Genomic DNA, 16,756 nt, shown 5'->3' with positions numbered 1-16,756 from the left:
CACTTTCTTCTGAGCTTTTTAAAGCATAAAGTTCTCCTTAACTTAATGTAGTGGTAAAATTTAAAGGAAGAAGTTAAAATTAGCAACTTCCTCTTTAATTTAACAGGTCTGGATGATTGATTAGTAATATCACTTCTCTCCGAGACTGACAGGTGACTGGGGTTATTGAATGCAGCAAGAATGAACTTCTGGCAGCTCATGAGATCACTCTGGATGTCAATATTATCAGGTACTTTTAGCAGTCACAATAATAATTTTGTTTATACAGGTAACTCTTTATACAGATCACTCAGGTCACTCTGAACTTTATACAGATCACTCTTAGGTTTAAAACATGTTGTCAAATAAAAGAGATGGAATAATTTGTATGGATTGAAGCTAAAACACAAAGAAGGCGTGAAAATACTTGTAATGGCAGATGCAGTATTTTATTGCAGCAAAAATTAGGCAGTTTAAGCAGCACGAGTCAAGTAAATCCCGTTGGAGTGTGACGGGCCAGCGGGGCCGGGCACGGGAACCTCGGTGGGCAGTGGCGACCCCCCTCTCATCCCCCTTCTTTCTCTGTTTCCCCTACAGCTGCAAAGGGGCCACAGACACAGCAGCACGGCCCAGAGCACTATCCCCTCCGCTTTTTGTTTCTGCTGCCCGTTGTTGCGATGCCCCAAGCGCTGACACAGGCCAGTGGGGTGCGAGCCCGCGGTGACAGCCGGGCACCGCAGACGAACGGGGACACCCGGCCCTGAGGGCTCAGCGCCCACCGAGCAGCTGCCGAGCCCAGGGCCGGGGGCTGCCGGCGGCCGCCCACCCCGAGCCCGACCCGCGGCTCCCTGGGGCTCGGCAGGGCTCCCGCCGCGGCCTGCGGGGCGTGTCCCGGGCAGCCCCGCTCCGCCCCGGCCCGGCCCGGCGGGGCAGCGGCGGCGGACGGGGCAGGGCCGGGCCGGAGCCGCGCAGCGGCGGCAGCGCCATGGGGCTGGAGACGGAGAAGGTGGACACCCGCATCTTCATGGACGACGACGACAGCTTCCCGCGGAGCGGCGGCCCCGCGCTGTCGGACGCGGAGAAGTGCGCGGAGGACGAGCTGGACCGCGACCCCCACGGGCTGAACTCCCACCTGCAGGTGCGGGCCGGGCCGGGCCGGGGCGGGCGGGGCCGGGGCCGGGGCCGGGGCCGGTGCTCGGCTCCACGGCAGGGGGGTCCCCCGCGGGCTCCCCGCGTCCCAGCTCCCCGTGACGGTAGAGCCTCCTCTTGTTCCAGCTGGGGTTCGAGGATGTGATCGCGGAGCCCGAGCTCACCCACTCCTTCGACAAGGTCTGGATCTGCAGCCACGCTCTGTTTGAGCTCAGCAAGTACGTGATCTACAAGGTCCTGACTCTGGTCCTCGCCATTCCGATGGCCCTGGTTGTGGGGATCGTCTTCGCGACGCTCAGCTGCCTCCACATCTGGTAAGGGCGTGCTGTGTCCGGGCTCTGCCCACAGCTCCGCAGAACTCCTCTCCTCTAGCATTCATTCCTGCCCCACCACCGGGCGCCGACTTTCCACCGGTAGCCAGATCAGCTAATATTAACTGCTTTATTTCTAAAGAGACAGAAAAAGAATCAATGCTTTCTCTGTAATTCAGTTCCCTGCCTTGGTTTTACCAGCGGTCTGTCATGACTATACAAGCTTCTTGGGGCAGAGAGCCTGTATTCCCGCTTGGACAGCACCTACAGCAATGCCTTCCAGTCTTGGCTGGCTTCTGGGATGATAATAGTGACTGAATTTGTTTTTTAAACTGAAGTGCAGAATTTGTTCAAACGTTTATTTTAAATGAATTATCTAGGCAGAAGTATTACTAACATCTGAAGTTATTACTAAATTCTTAGTACCATTACCTCTTTCATTTTTTTTCCTCACAGACTGAAGAAAGCTTTTGAGGGCCTAGCTGGCTCTATGTTACTGCCATAAAATGTAGTGCCAGTGCCTTGCATCTGGCGCATAGCTGTCTCTAGATGCAGTGCTCAAAGCCCTTCCACCTAAGCAAAAAACCCTGCTGAGCTCAGGAAAGCTGCTTCTGGCCATGGCACAAGTTCACAGGCAAATACACTGCTGTCCAAGCAAACCTGTGTACTTTAAGCATACAAAATGTGTACTTTAAGATCACAAAATATCAGGAAGAGTATTTTGAGACCAGAAAGGGAGATGATGGTGGAGAAGAAGGGAAGGCGGGGAGTATAATGAGGTTGAGGAAAGAATTGACTATCCAAAAGGCTGTAAAGGAAGGGATGAATGCAGATTATTGACATTATTTCTGCAAACCAAGATTTTCCAGGTACATGAGTTCTGGGCAAAGTCTAATTTGATTTGGGTAATACTGAAGTCCTTTTCCTTTTATCAAGGAAAACAGAATACAGAAACTGGAAGTGAACTCAAAACCCTAGGACTACATTGATTATCTGAACTTACGGTGGCAATCTCGTGGGTGCAGATTTCAGTTTTTGAAAGTACAATAGAAGCTTGTGTTGGTGACATTGTCAAGCCACTTTGAAAACTGATTAACTTGAATTCTGGAACATAGTGTTTGCATAATATCCAAAGGAGTTGCCGTGCAGTTTTGGGATGCCCACTTGCTATATCTCTTGTTCCCAAATTGTTACAAACAAACAGTTCACAGGCATAGTGTTGCCCAGATTTGTAGATTTGTCAGCTGTCACTCCGCCATGGTGTGCAGTGTGGCTGCAAAAGGGTATGGTGAGTATATATAGGTTTCCAGTAGTGAAATACCTGTAGAAAAATTCATCAATGCCAAATTTATTAAAACTGTACCACTTTTTTTATGCTTCAGAAGGCTCTTGTATCTGGATTTCACAGACTGGATACAGGGTTTCACTATCCAGGACTCAGAGGTCAGTTACTATTTATGCACGTAGTCCCTAGTGACTATCTCAGGAACTGTGGGTTCTCAGTCCATGAAATAGGACTGTCTGAATGTAGCACTTCACTTGAAAAGTTTCTCTCGACTTTCTGTGAAAACACTTGCTTCCCCAACAAATCAGTTTCTTTGCCCAGGTTCATTGTCAACATAGAATTGATCTTTTGTTTTGATCTTCCTTGCACCTGGGATGGATGTGAAAGAATCACATAACTCAGTAGTGCTATCTGCATCCCCTTGGACTCCATCCAGTGCTACCCATCCAAAGGCAATACTGCCTCATATTCCCACAAACTCAAGCTGGATTTGTTCCAGCACAGAGGTGGAACACACTGAGACTAAGTTGGCATCTCTAAGTTGGCACCTCTTCGTGTTCCAGATACCATGCTAGTGAGGAGTTCAGTATTCTGCATTTGAAAGGGTAGTGCAAAAGCAGTGAAGGTTTAGAGGCCATAAATACAGGGTACTAGTTCCCTTGTAGGCCCATTGGGTCTGAAAAAAAAAAAGTAACTCCTTGTTTTGTGTCTGAAAGAAAGGGAATTCCATTATAACTCTGTCTTCGGCTGTTTAAGTGTCATGGGAGGACCCTGGGGCAAACATGCCCAGAAGTCTGCCACTAAAAGTCTGTGCTTCACTTTTATCATCCAAACCAGTGAGGTGATGATGTTGATATGTTGTAAAGGAGCCTTTTCTGGGGATAAATTCAAAAGTGTTTCAAAAACTTCTGGAAGTGCTCAAGCAGAAAGCTCTGTTGATGTCACACATGTTGTTGCAGTTTCATCAGCATGTTAAAAATCCACATAAGTCTAACTCAGCATTTCTCACACTCAAGGGCACCTTTTGAATTGCCCCCATCACACCTGATAATAAATGTTGTCTGTCACCTGCAAAAAGAAAGCTAAGAAATATATAGCAATACACTTGATTTTCATTTTTAACCATAAAGATGGAGCATATTGTGTTCCCAGACTGGCTGCTTGAGCAGAATCTGGTGTCACACTACCTGGTAAAAGATACTGGTGGGCTGAACCTGGGCCAGCTAGCTGACTGGTGATCTACATACAAGCCTACATACAAGTAGGCTTGATCTCCATACAAGTTCAAGGAAGTCAACTTCACATTTTTCCTTTACTGATGGCTGTCATTCTCACCAGAGTATATAGGCCACACTGAGTTGTGACATCTTTCTGTGAAATTAGCAAGCTTTTAAATATGTCCTCAGATTGTAGCTCTTAAGGTTATGATTTTGGAATATGAACAGAACACTTCTGGTTTTTCAGGTGGCTCAGTGAAAATTGTTATATTTCTTGTAGATCAGCGACTGAGTCTTGACCCAAACCACGTGTGCAACCTCTTGGAAATTAACTCTTGAATTTCATACATGCTTTTTTGTAGTCTTATCAGAATAGCGTTCTGGTACATTGCATATTTACACTAAGAATCAGTGATCCATAACTTGAGTCTTGGATCTGAGATGGACTCACTCAGCTCTATCCATCATAGGCTAAAGCAGTAGGTGTTTACAGCACTTCTCTGCTTGAGCTTCCATTCACAGTGCTAAGACAGAGCCATGGACTTACATGAAAAGCAGATATGGACATTGATTATTTCTTACCTTTTTGTATTCCACAACTTCATTTACATGACTGCTGCTATCATACTCAGCCCTAAAACCATGTCCCTACTGACTGCTTGAAATGTAAATAAATTCCACTGCAACTCGGAAGGCCTGCTGTATAATCTGATGGTGCTCTCTTGATGCCTCTTTTTTGATGTCCAGTACATATCCCTTGGTTTAGGGAAAGGAAGTAAGTGGATTTTGTCTTACTTCTTTTGTAGAAGTTTTATCTTTTCCAGTCTACCCATGTCCTGGAATACATAATATTTGATTTTAATGCACTTCAGATACTGTGAAAGGCTTTGGTGGTTATCCATTGCCTCACTTGTCCCGATGGTTAATGGCATGCAACAAGAAGCTGTACAACATATAGGTAATTTTTAGCCATCTTTTCACAATGCTTGCTTGAATTGTAGAGCTATACAAGACTTGTAATTCACAATCATGATGTAGTACATGGGGTTAGGTAATTTAGCACAGAAACATAGAGCATTTGAAAAATAGTATTAAGACATGTCTGAGATTCCATTTTGAAAAAGATTTCAGGAAAAGGGGTGATTCTTCACTTTGAAGCCGGAATCTCAATTAATGGTGCATGACTACTCCAACATTGTTGCCCAAGCCTGTAAGAAGTTGATTCTCATTATCAGTGGGAATTAAACTGTGCTCTGCCATTTCCAAGAGGTGTTTGGTTCTTGACAGTGTTCGTTCAGGGCTTAGCAAGAAGAAAAAGTAACATGAGCAAAAGTGAGAAACGTTGAGGGGTATAGTTTTGTAGCTGTCATGCCTTGAACAGAATAAAGAGGATAGGAGGGAAAAAAATGGGGTAATTGGTACTTTTCAGTTCAACAGTTCCCAAAAGACACAATTCATCCCACTTGGTCAAAGGAGGGGTATTGTATAATATATATACACAGCAAGATTCAATGAGAGGTCATATAGGTAGCTATCTTCAGCTTAGATGACAAATTCAACAGACCTTTCATTTTCTTCCCAATGTGGTACTACATGGTAACACTAGCAGTACCAGTATGGCACCAGGGTAGCTACCATGTCTGTGAACAAAAGTGCAGACCAGCCTAAATCCACAGCAAAGGATGGGTACATTATATTTGTCAGGTCACAAAAACAAATGCATGGCTTCTAATGGCATTTGATTATTAATTTTTAAGTGTGAGTGGTCACTCCACAGAAAGCACATTGCACTCTCAGATAACCTGGAAATATGCACTGTCAGATAAGGTATCCTGTGTAGAACAGGATGCAGACTTGTACACATGTAAATACACACTCCCAGAATTTAAAAATTAGAAAATACCTTTTATGACTCTCTTTGGTGTAAAGGATTTTCTTCTCTTAGGAAAGAGGTTTGAGTAATTGTTCTATAAGTAGATGGACTTCTATTTTCAAATTGAAAGTTAGCTTTGGTTGCTATTATGTCTCATGTATCCTCCTATGGATTCAGCCTACATTGTGTTTTGCATGCATTTACCATAAATTTAAAAATTTAATAATAAGTGCTTAAAGATTATAAAAACATTACCAAAACATTTTAATGTTTATTTTCCTTAAGATTATCAAAATAGATTGAGTTCCAGTAATTAAAATAGGTTGAGTTCCAGTACTGTGTGAATGACCTCTACAGCAATTTCAAGTACTATGATCACTACTTCTCCAGCCTTCTACATCTTTCTGTGAATCTTCTACATATTGTGGTATTTGTTTCATTTGTATTTTGTGTGATTTTGTTGTCAACAGAGGGTCCAAAAGAAATGTTGTCTTTTCTGCTTCTCTCCAGTTCAGTTAGGTTTAAAAAAAAAATCAGGCCAAATTAGTTATAGGTGGTATCAAAGGAACAATTGCATTGTCCTTATAAACTGTTTGAAATGGAAAAGAGGTGAAGTCAGCACAAACAAAATAGGCATTTCTGGTGCTTTCCCTGTGTTGCTTGGAAAAATAGCAATTTTTTCCCCCTTTGCATTATTAATGTTTATCAGCTGTATTCTAACAGGTTAGGACCTAATTTTTTATTCTATAAATGATCTATTCTATATGCAGTGATATTATAGGTGGTTATAAACACCATAGTTCACAGGGTTCAGTTTAAAACTAGAGGCACAATTTTCCAGTAATGCTCACAGTCCTATATGGGGTGTTTCAGCAGAGACAAAAGAGAAGGTTTTAGAAAAACTATTCTTGTTTAAATCCATCTGGGCTAGCTTTGAGTAGAGCATTGATGTACTAGTATATGGCTTGCATTGTATGACAAAAGCTGTTAGATAAACACTGAAAGTAATCAATTTTGATTCTGTACATTTCTAAACTTCAAAAATTTTAAACGTGGTAGGTTTTTTTCTAATTTGTTAATCTAAGGAGTATGCATTGTAAATACACAGCAACTTTTTCAGACTTATGATGAAATATTAAATTAGGTATTTTCTGTCATTCCAATCAAAGTCAGTGAAAGTTCTGCAGGGGAATTATGCAAATGCAAGACTGGGAACTTAAATTTTGGATGCCACATTAAAGTAGAACAGAGTTTATTATCATTTTCAAAAGAATCTATAGCTTCTTTTACCTAATTTAGGAAGTAAACACGTTCAGTGTGGCAGAGAGATTTTTTTTAAAACCTTGCACAAGTAGAACTTCTGTATTATTTATGTATACATTTAGTTTGTCTGCACCCAAGTAAGAACAGCTTAGTGAAATGACCAGAGGTTTAGGCCACTAAATGATTAAGGAAGGAGAATAACTTAAAATATTTTAGTCAGTTGTCAAGTATCCACTGGCCCTCCTGAGCTGCCCATATGTGCACTTCTGGCTCTCCTCCACTCTTAGCATGCTTGGCTCAAGCCACCAGTAATGACATTGGTTTGGAATTGGCACACATGGAGAGCAATCCCCAGATGCTTACCAAAGCTCAGGAGATGAAAGCACAGTACTTTCTAGTATGCACCCTGAATGAATAAAAAGATCTTATCCCCTGACAAGGAGTTCTGACCATATTCTAATGTTAATTTCTCACTCACAAATGAGAATTTTCCAGGATCAGCCCATTTTCCTGAGTTGTGGCATGTACCTGTATTGTAATAATCTGATGTAACTGGATATTGGCTCCCTGTTTCTGTTGTACTGTAGCATCTTGTAGCAGGCATGGGTAGGAATGAGACACCAGTGTGTGATGTGCATGCATGCCTGTGCACTTGTGTGTGCCTGCGAGACAGACAGATAAAAGAAACACCAGAAGAGGCAGCAGAGCAAGAACAGATTGTAAAGGCTGTTTCCAGTTTCTGTCAACCCCTAAAGAGACACATTCAGATATGACCACAGCACAAGTGAGTCCTTAGGGGATGACTGCTCTTCAGCCACGGTGGGTGGCAGCAGGGCTATGACAGATCATGTACAGAGAGACAGCAAAAGTTCATCATTCTGAATGGCATGTAAAGAAATTGCCAGTTAGTAAACAGAGACACAACGAAAAGAAAGTTGGTGTCTACACTCCTATGTTGCATACAAATGATTTTGGCCAGAGGACCACATGCATATATGCAGGTGTGAGGCCTAGAGCAAACAAAATTGATGGAGAATGACTGCAAGAAAGTAGATTCAACTTGCTTAAATATTTATATTTATATTATGAAGTTATAAAAGGTAAGGAACCACGTCTCTTCCATAAGATGTCCCACCTGTGTTCCATTATCCTGATTTCCCTGTGCTTTAGCAGCACCAATCTTCAAATTTTTCATTTTCTCTTTTGCAGGGTTGTGGTGCCTTTTGTGAAAACCTGTCTCATGGTCCTGCCTTCAGTGCAAACTATATGGAAGAGCCTGACAGATGTTTTTGTTGTGCCATTCTTTCAGAGCCTAGGCCGGTGCTTTGCCATGGTTAATATACGCCTGGACCAAGAGTAAACATCAGAGATGTGATACTGCTGTAGTTGTAGCTGGTGTTATACTTCTTTGCTAACCTAACATACAAGCACTTACCATTCATTCCAAACCTAAATTACAAAGGCTGGTTTAAGTGGGAACATGCTGTTTTTATTAAAACTCATTTATTATCAGGGAGATCCATTTAAGAATTAGTAGGCAGTTTTCATAGCTCACTGTTTTAACAACAGAGTGATCATGGAGTACATTGGCAACACTTTATTTTAATGGTAGGTTGATTGGTAGATTACAGGAGAATTCTCATGGAGGACTAAAAGCCACCACAGTGATAATGATTGGTGTTATTGGTCTAAATAAATAAATTAATAGGCTGTGATACCTTAGATAAAACTGATCTCTAGGGTTTCACACTGACTTTACTGCAGTTCCACCAGGGATCATTTTTGGCCTCACTATGCAGAATGATAAACCCAGTCCTTTGTTATCAACAGTTAAAGTGAACGTGACTCATTGCATAAATATACAGGGAAAGGAACTGTTGTGTAATTCTCCTATATTGGGGGGGAGGGGGGAAGCTCCCTAGAAGTTTATCCCTTAAAATAAGGTGTTAGTTAATGATCTGTAACATTAGCTAATCTGTATATTTTATTTAATGAGAGATTAACTTTGCTGTATATTTTGTACCTTTGTAAATGACAGTTGATCAGGTTTCTATGAAGCACAGTTGCTCTAGTATTTGAATTCTAACCAACTTATTAAGCAGCAAGAGTGAGACACTGCAAAAATTATTTTAGATAACTAAAATTTCCTTTTCTAAATTGAGTAGATTTTGAGTGTTGCTGTGCAATTCTAATATATTAATTATATATGATTGTGTGTAAAAGCAAAGATTATAAGTGTTTTTATACACGATTATGCAAAAGACTTGGAAATATCTGTTTATGAGAAATGGTTTTTATTAAAAATTGGGTGTAATAAATACTACCCTGCCTATTTCTGTATATTATTGGTGTGAACATTGTGATATTTAAAGCAATAGACACTATGCTAGCACTTTAACTAGGTAGCAAGCTCTTATAGAAGGCAAGTGAGTGTACTTGGTATCCTTGTCTAATTCTCCTAACCTATTGACTTGACTCTCTCTGTTGCTTTTTTACTACTTCAAAACCTAACCCCTGAAAAAGACCCTTCTTTCTTCTGCACCTAATATGACTTTTTAAACCAGAATAACAGAAAATGTGCAGAGGTACATTAAAATTACATTAGCCTTCTGATGGGCTTGTGCTGCTGTTTTATTTAAATACAGATGGTAAGTTGCAATTGTAAAATGTTTGTATGATTTAGAATGTTATTTTCTAAAATGTCTCAAATTTCTTATCAAACAAGAGATATCTAATAAAATAATAAAATGTCAGCTGTTTCCCATTTTCAACTTCATTTCTTTTCAGATGTTTCAGCTTTTAAACAAACTCTTAAAATGCCAAACACCATAGAATACCATGCAGTTCTTCCAAAATATCTGAGAGGTAAAGAAACAGATGAGTATCAATACAGTTCTGCTACTATCAACTGCATTTAATGTCTTTATCGTAGAAAATTACATATCTCTGTATGCAATTAACCCCTACAGAATGATTGCTGTCTCTGAAGTAGGTCTCTCTGCAGAATTTCAGCAACATTCAAAATAATGCTTAATTATTTTTACAGGCGCACGCTTTCTTTACAGATGAGCTGCAGAATTTTCCTTTTCTTGTCTGTTGGCCTCTTAAAGCTACCTGGATATTCTTTGTAAATTAAGAACATCTTTGTATATTAAAAGTATTTATAGCATTTGTGCCATTTAGAGAGGGATTCATATGGCTTTAAAAAACTGGATCATAATGATTAGTGCCCATGGAAACTGCTCTTGTACTTTTTATTCTGCAAGAAGTTAGCTTGTTTTTCAGATGTGTTCTTCAAAATACCTTTCTTGTGTTAAAAATGGAAATAACTCTTTTGAAAATAAAAACTGGCCAGGCTAGGCTTGAACTCTTTTGAGAGTTATTTTCTTTTACAGCGTCCAAGGACTTTTACAAAGATATTTTCCACTGAAAAATATCCCCTTGATGAATTCATTTGAAAGAGAAAAAGAAAATAAATCAATCAGTACTAGTTCTTGTGTCTAAAATGAGTCCTATAAAAGCCTAAGCTTTGAAGGAACCCAAGTCTGCAATTCAAGTTTTGAGAATGAGGCCATTCCCCAGAGAAAGATGTATCATTTTATGGTATGCATTCTTGGATATAGGCATTCTTAAATAGCTTACTGAAGTCAACTGGCTCTAGCTACCACAATTAAGTAGAATAGTTTGGTTTGTTCTGATTTTAATTTAGACTTGTCATTAGTTAGTTTTCACCATTTCTCTAGCTGCTACAAGACTCAAGCAAGCTTGTAATTAAAGCTCTTCATTTCTTAGATATTTGTAGTAATATCTTTCTCTGGAACAGGTGTGCCTTTACTATAAAAAAATAAAAAGTGCTCTCTCAGACTTTGGGTAAAATATTAGATGCTTGGCAAACACTCATACTTTGTCCATAAAAGGAGTGGAAGGAAGTAGAAATTTTTACAGACTCTCCAATACTCAGGTGTGAATGTGCCCCAGGCAACTCTGGCTGGCAAGGATTCTCAGGGTTTTATGGTTCTGACATACATCCTGAAGGTCTGGCACAGCATATACTGTGAGTACCTCACAGCACTGTTGGACGGTGGACTGAGTGAGAGCTGGCTCTGAACTGTGCTCTTCGATGTAGGAGCAGATTTGTCTCCAATTTGTTTGAAATGTGGACAAACCGTGCCAGCTGATCCCTTAAAAGCAACTTACAAATGAGAATTTAGGCAAAGGAGTCCAGAAACTGAGTCTCATTGTTTGCAACAAATGTAAGAAAATTTATGCCCGATTCAGATTGCTGTGATGCATCTTCGTGTCTGTGGAATGGGGAAAATGTTATTGCTCATAACAGGAGTAGATTTCCGTCATCATGCTAGAGCTATTACAAATAATAAGTGTGAGGTGTTACGATTCCAGCCTGTCTCTTGTTACTGCAGACCTTAGGTCTACAACCATGAGCTGGAAACTCAGCTCTGACTTGCAAAATATTTCAGCATCTTGTTTTTCCTGAAGATCACAACTAACATACAGAACTCACCCTGGATTCGTGTTTATGGACTTCTTAATTTTAATTCCCAGAGAAGTTTAACCTACCTACTTACAAGTGCTGTTTCCTAAAATGCTCCTGCTCTGATTCTGGAACTTTTATATTTGTATCTTATCTTTCACCACCCTAGCAGTTCACCATATAAATTGAAACAAATTCTTAACAGAAACTTTGATGTATTAGTAAATGAAGAGCCTGTTCCCACCTATCCAAAAGGTTCACTTAAGCACTCACTTACTAAAAAGTTCAGAACATCCCTGCAGCTCTGGGACTTCAGACCACACACTCGTATAAAGTGGAAGCCAAAGAATGGTAAGTTCTTTATTTTTACAGGGTGTGATCATTCCCCCACCTGCAGAGATAAAACTATTGCTGTTATTACCTCTTTAAAAAAAACATGGAAAAATACATCTGTTTGTTTTTGTTTTTTTTTTAATGCAAATGAACAAGGTCAAACACCAGACACTTTACCAGTGTTGTCTGTTGTCTGTGCACATGAAAATTAGAGTTGAAGGCCTCCAGAGATACTGAAACAGCAGTTAGACATTAAAATTGGAGGCTCTTTCTTCATGCAGGGATTTACAAATTAGGCTAATTAATAAAGGCTAACTGTAGCTTGGTGACACAAATCTTCCTAAGCTTATTGTTACAAAAGGAAAACATCTTCTGAGAGGCAATTCAGAGGAGCTAAGATAGGTTCCTGCTTTTGAATTATCCTCTAGAGAAGAGAGTCTGTACTGATTAGTGCAAAATATTGGGCTGGGCTTGGCTTGTCTTCTTTGCTCTGCTACATAAAAAGTTGTATTTGCTGCAGAAATTGGGAAGGCTGATGGAAACAACTAGAGTTTTATAAAAGTAGTGAGGCAGGCTCTTCTCTACACCCTTCCCTCACAACTTGATGCCAGGGGTGAGTGTCACCTGTGTTAGAAGTTCAGTTTCAGCTGTTGTACAGCTTCCCCTTCCAACTCCAAGTGGGAGAAAGGACTCCTTCACATAGCACTGAATCAGACCCTACTTAAGACACTCAGATGGAGTAAAATATAGAGATTCACTTTTATTTCAAACTTTGAGGAAAGCTTGTCTATTTTTCCAACTGTCTCAGCTCAATAAGAGCTGCCTTTTCACCCCATGCACCTGATTTGGCTTTTTTATTTTACACTATTAAAGCTAAACCCTGGTCAGCCAGGGTTTACCAGGCAATGCTTAGGTAGAGAAGCAGAGTGACAAAAAGCCCATCCTGCATAAGCTTCAAGGACTGGGTTTTTAAGTCCTATTAATGAGACACGTTCTCATAGTCTGATATTTTCTATAAAACACATGAACATTTAATACTACGGTAGAGCTGGAAGAATGGTACAGAACAGCACTGACATAGACCAGTGTTCATCATCCAGCTCAGTTTTCAAGGTATCTGATACTGCAAAGGGTATCAAAAGAGGGATTTGGTTTGCACCAGGTCTTGCAGACTTAAAGTTTTCAATCTATTTTCCTCTTCAGTCAAGGCAGTTACAAGCTATCTTGATAAAGACCTACAGGGGCTAGCTCTAATAAAAGATACACACACCTACTACAGGATTGAGATGAGAAAAAGTCATGCATTTTGATCCAAAACTGTAATCCCTGCCCTGCTGCCACCCACCAGGAACATGTCTGAACTCAGAAGGCACCTCCCTTTCCCATAACCCCCCACAATACCTACAGTTTTACTTTTGTCATGCCCAGAACTGCCCTCATTTGAGCAACTTGGCATCTTACTCACATCTGAGCCCAGTCAGAACTCCAAAAGAAGGGGGTCCTTAGACTCCTCAAAATATACTTAACTGCGTATCAGCAGAATAAGGTACTTCCCAAAATGCACTTTCCCGGGAGTCAAAATGCAGCGGCACACCTCAGGCAAAAATTGATTTCAGGTTTCTCAGGTGTTGGTTTGAGTCTTCTAGCCCTTAGGCTATTGTGAAATGTTTTATGGCAGCATCAGTTTCACATAAAATGAAATCACTCCTGTCTAGAGGTTGCAAGAAGGAAGGAATGTGAGAAGAGCTACCCATTTCTGCTGGTATAACTAATCCTTGGATTCAAGGCACAAACAGGCCAAATACCAAATGTGTACATGAACCTGCAGCCCTGTATACTGGGGCAAGGAGAACCTACCTCTATGGAAAACATCGGATCCGGTAACTTACATTTTAAAACATAGAAACCCTCGAGAGAGTGGGGACAGGATGACCACAGTGAATCCTCCAGGACCACAAGTCTTTAAATAATGGAATGAGGAAAACATTGGCCTGCATGTTTATCCTATCCTAATGTTTGTTATCATACAACAGGGTGAGAACAGTAGCATGACTGCTAAAAATTCAATACCAACAGTTTTGACAGCTAAGGCTTTCATCCAGCAAAACATACAAAACTGTATATAAAATGATGGGGTTAAGCAGTTGAACAGAAGACACACAAAAAAGCAATGATCTTTCACTCCTGAGCCTCAGGTTTTTAAGTGCTCTGCATAAAGCAGGCTGCTCATGGGACAGCCTCTGTTACCTGACAGCCTTGCTGGTGTTGAAACGACACATAAAGAAAACAGTTTCCCAGGGCTGATTTTGATCTTGCTGACACTGGAATATATCAGGAGTATTGGTAATACCATAACTGGAAGAACTACACAAGCTTAAAATGAAAAGGGGGGTGAGGAGTGGAGGAAGGAGGAGTGTTTGATACCAGACAAAGACACTCAGTGAGCAGTCATCCACATTCAGTTCAGTTTCATGACTCATTTTCTGGCAGTTTTTGAGGGATTTTGTCCAATCCTTTTTTTTTTTCCCCCACTGGTTTCTGGGAATCCTACCCCTAACAAAACTTTTCCTCCCCTCAAAATGGATAAAATAAATCATGACTTGCACATGATTTGCTCCAGGTTTAGAGCAAGTTTTCAACTAAGGTAATCCTGAGGTTTGAAATTTCAGTTAAAGCAAGATTTTTGAGCAATAAAAACGTAAGTATGAAATGCCTAAGGCTGATGAAGAAAGGCAGTGAGGTGGCCAACCAAGGTGGCATGTAGTCCTGCTTAGCAGGACTTAACTGACCTGCACTACTAAAGAAACAGCTAAGCTCCATGAGAAGACTGGGTGGCATTTCCAAGGCCAGCTTGAGTGTCTACAATTTCTGGCCACCCCTGGATTCATAGTAACTGAGAAGGGGAATGGAGCCTTTGCACTTTTAGAAGATTTCTGCAGCCCTTTACCTGGCCCTTTCCCATTAAGCTATAACTCTTCCTCTGAGTGTAACCGGAGATCCTTGCAGAACTCCTGTGTGCATCCATTCCAGCTGGGTCCCTGGCTATTGAGTTTGTGTGCATTTCTCATACAGCAGTGCTGGAGGCAACGGGCCATGGCTCCATCCCTCTCCATCTCTGCAGATGTAACTTGCTCACTCTTACTGCTTTGTAGTACCCATGCCTTTTTCTGAGTAGGCTGTCTTCTAGGTATTCCAGCTCAAGAAAGCGCCGCTAAAATTCCTTTTGATGTGTATGCAGCCTATTCTGGAATTCATCTCATAAAACTTTTAAATTCCACTAGTTTATGATATTATTCTAGCTGCAGTAGTGTTGTGTGATTCAGAAATATTTTTAAAGGAGACTGTGGTTCTGAAAAACTATTCCAGGATCAATTCAGCATTTCAAATAGACAAGTATCTCTCTAATTTCTCTTTTAAAAAGTCATTCTTGAGGTACAGAGTCATATTGAATGATGGATCAAAATGTTCTGATTCATGTGGAGGACAGTGACTAATTCAAAAATTTTCCTAGATATGAAAACAAAGAACTGTCTTGCAGTTTTTTTCAGATGGATAGAAAAATTGCAGAGTCTATGTGCTTCAATACACTCATTTGGCTCCATATTCACACTCAAAAGCTTGGACAGGCAAAAATATTCTAATAATGGCTTAAGTGAATTATTGCATCAATAAAAAAGTTACTTTTAAAAATTACAACTAACTTGGAAAGTTGGAAACCTTCCATCCAAGGCATTTGTTCTAAAGTTTATGAGCAATATAAAGTAAAAAAAAAAGCTGACTGCTAACCATTGTATCAGCAACACAGGTCCATGTGGACTGCATTTTCAACAGGTGCAGTTATTTACATCTGTGGCATCTGCATCCATCTTAGCCAGGAGCATCTTCCAGGTCATTTCTCTGTTGAAGTGCCAAAGCCAAATATACTGTAGTTAGGAATTTTCTACTTCTGTTGCTGCAATTCTGTGCTAAATGGCATAACACTAAGGTCACAATTTTTCTGTTAATGTTATAAATCTTTCACCGTGTTCTGATTTCCTAACACAAAAGTAATGGCTGCAAACACATGCACACAAAAAAGTGAAATATACGTTTTTTAAATGTATAGTGATGCTGCAACCCTAACCTGAGCCATCCTGAATACGGTGATGAATTTTTATATTTATACCATTTACACCTACCTTACCATGCCCCTGAACTTACAACAAAACCTTAAGAACAGAGCATGGCAAGACGGTCACACCATTCCCCTTTAAAAGTTAATCCCAGTGGTTAATATGCATGGCAGACATGCACGGATCAATCTCCTCTCAGGAAAAATAGAGCAGTGTTAAAGTGCAGAACTGTTAAATATTTGCATAGTTTTGAAATGAACCAGTTGAGAAAAATCTCTTTTTCTTCATCCCAAGGATATCCAAGTTTCCACAATTGTTCCTGGAGCAGCGATGCTTCTGTGTAAACTATTGTCAATGCCGGGAGGGGGGAGCCCGGCAAACGCCTCGCTCGCTCTGGACGCCCAACACAACTAAAGTTTTCCATCTCCTCACTGCTTCCTTGCCCCCGCTCCCATCTTGCCCAGGTGGCTCTGACGCACGCAGCCACTGTCGCCCCGGCACCCAGCGGCGGGGACCCGCTGACGGGGGTCGTAGGGCAGCCGGGACAGGGCGGACGACGCGGACGGGACCCTGTCCCTCTCCCTGTCCCCGCACGGCGTGGCACAAGCATCCGGGACCGGGTCCGCCGGCTCCCAGGTTGCCGGGGCAGGGCTATTTTCCCCTCCCACCCCCGGCGGCTCCCGGCCGCCCTGCCATGTGCGGGGCCGTACCGCCGCTGTCATCCACCCCAGCCGGAGGCAGG

At 41.2% G+C, this 16,756-nt stretch overlaps 1 protein-coding gene across 1 annotated transcript; it reads left to right on the top strand.

Annotated features, from left to right (window-relative positions):
• The first annotated feature begins 649 nt into the window (after window positions 1–649).
• Window positions 650–10,449, top strand: CAV2 (caveolin 2). Its single transcript, XM_038155054.1, has 3 exons — window positions 650–1,117; window positions 1,255–1,442; window positions 8,287–10,449. The coding sequence occupies exons 1-3, from the start codon at window positions 965–967 to the stop codon at window positions 8,435–8,437; spliced, it is 492 nt and encodes a 163-aa protein (XP_038010982.1). The 5' UTR covers window positions 650–964; the 3' UTR covers window positions 8,438–10,449.
• The last annotated feature ends 6,307 nt before the right edge of the window (window positions 10,450–16,756 follow it).

The sequence above is a fragment of the Motacilla alba genome, chromosome 1A (genome assembly GCF_015832195.1).
Source record: "Motacilla alba alba isolate MOTALB_02 chromosome 1A, Motacilla_alba_V1.0_pri, whole genome shotgun sequence".
In the NCBI taxonomy this organism is placed as follows: domain Eukaryota; kingdom Metazoa; phylum Chordata; class Aves; order Passeriformes; family Motacillidae; genus Motacilla; species Motacilla alba.
Note: the sequence above shows the minus strand (reverse complement) of the source record. Positions and strands in the feature narration are given on the sequence as shown.

Coding starts and splice junctions, on each gene's coding strand:
- CAV2 (XM_038155054.1), top strand. CDS start 965: ATGGGGCTGGAGACGGAGAAGGTGGACACCCGCATCTTCATGGACGAC. Junction 1,118..1,254: donor GGCTGAACTCCCACCTGCAG/GTGCGGGCCGGG, acceptor CTCTTGTTCCAG/CTGGGGTTCGAGGATGTGAT. Junction 1,443..8,286: donor CTCAGCTGCCTCCACATCTG/GTAAGGGCGTGC, acceptor TCTCTTTTGCAG/GGTTGTGGTGCCTTTTGTGA.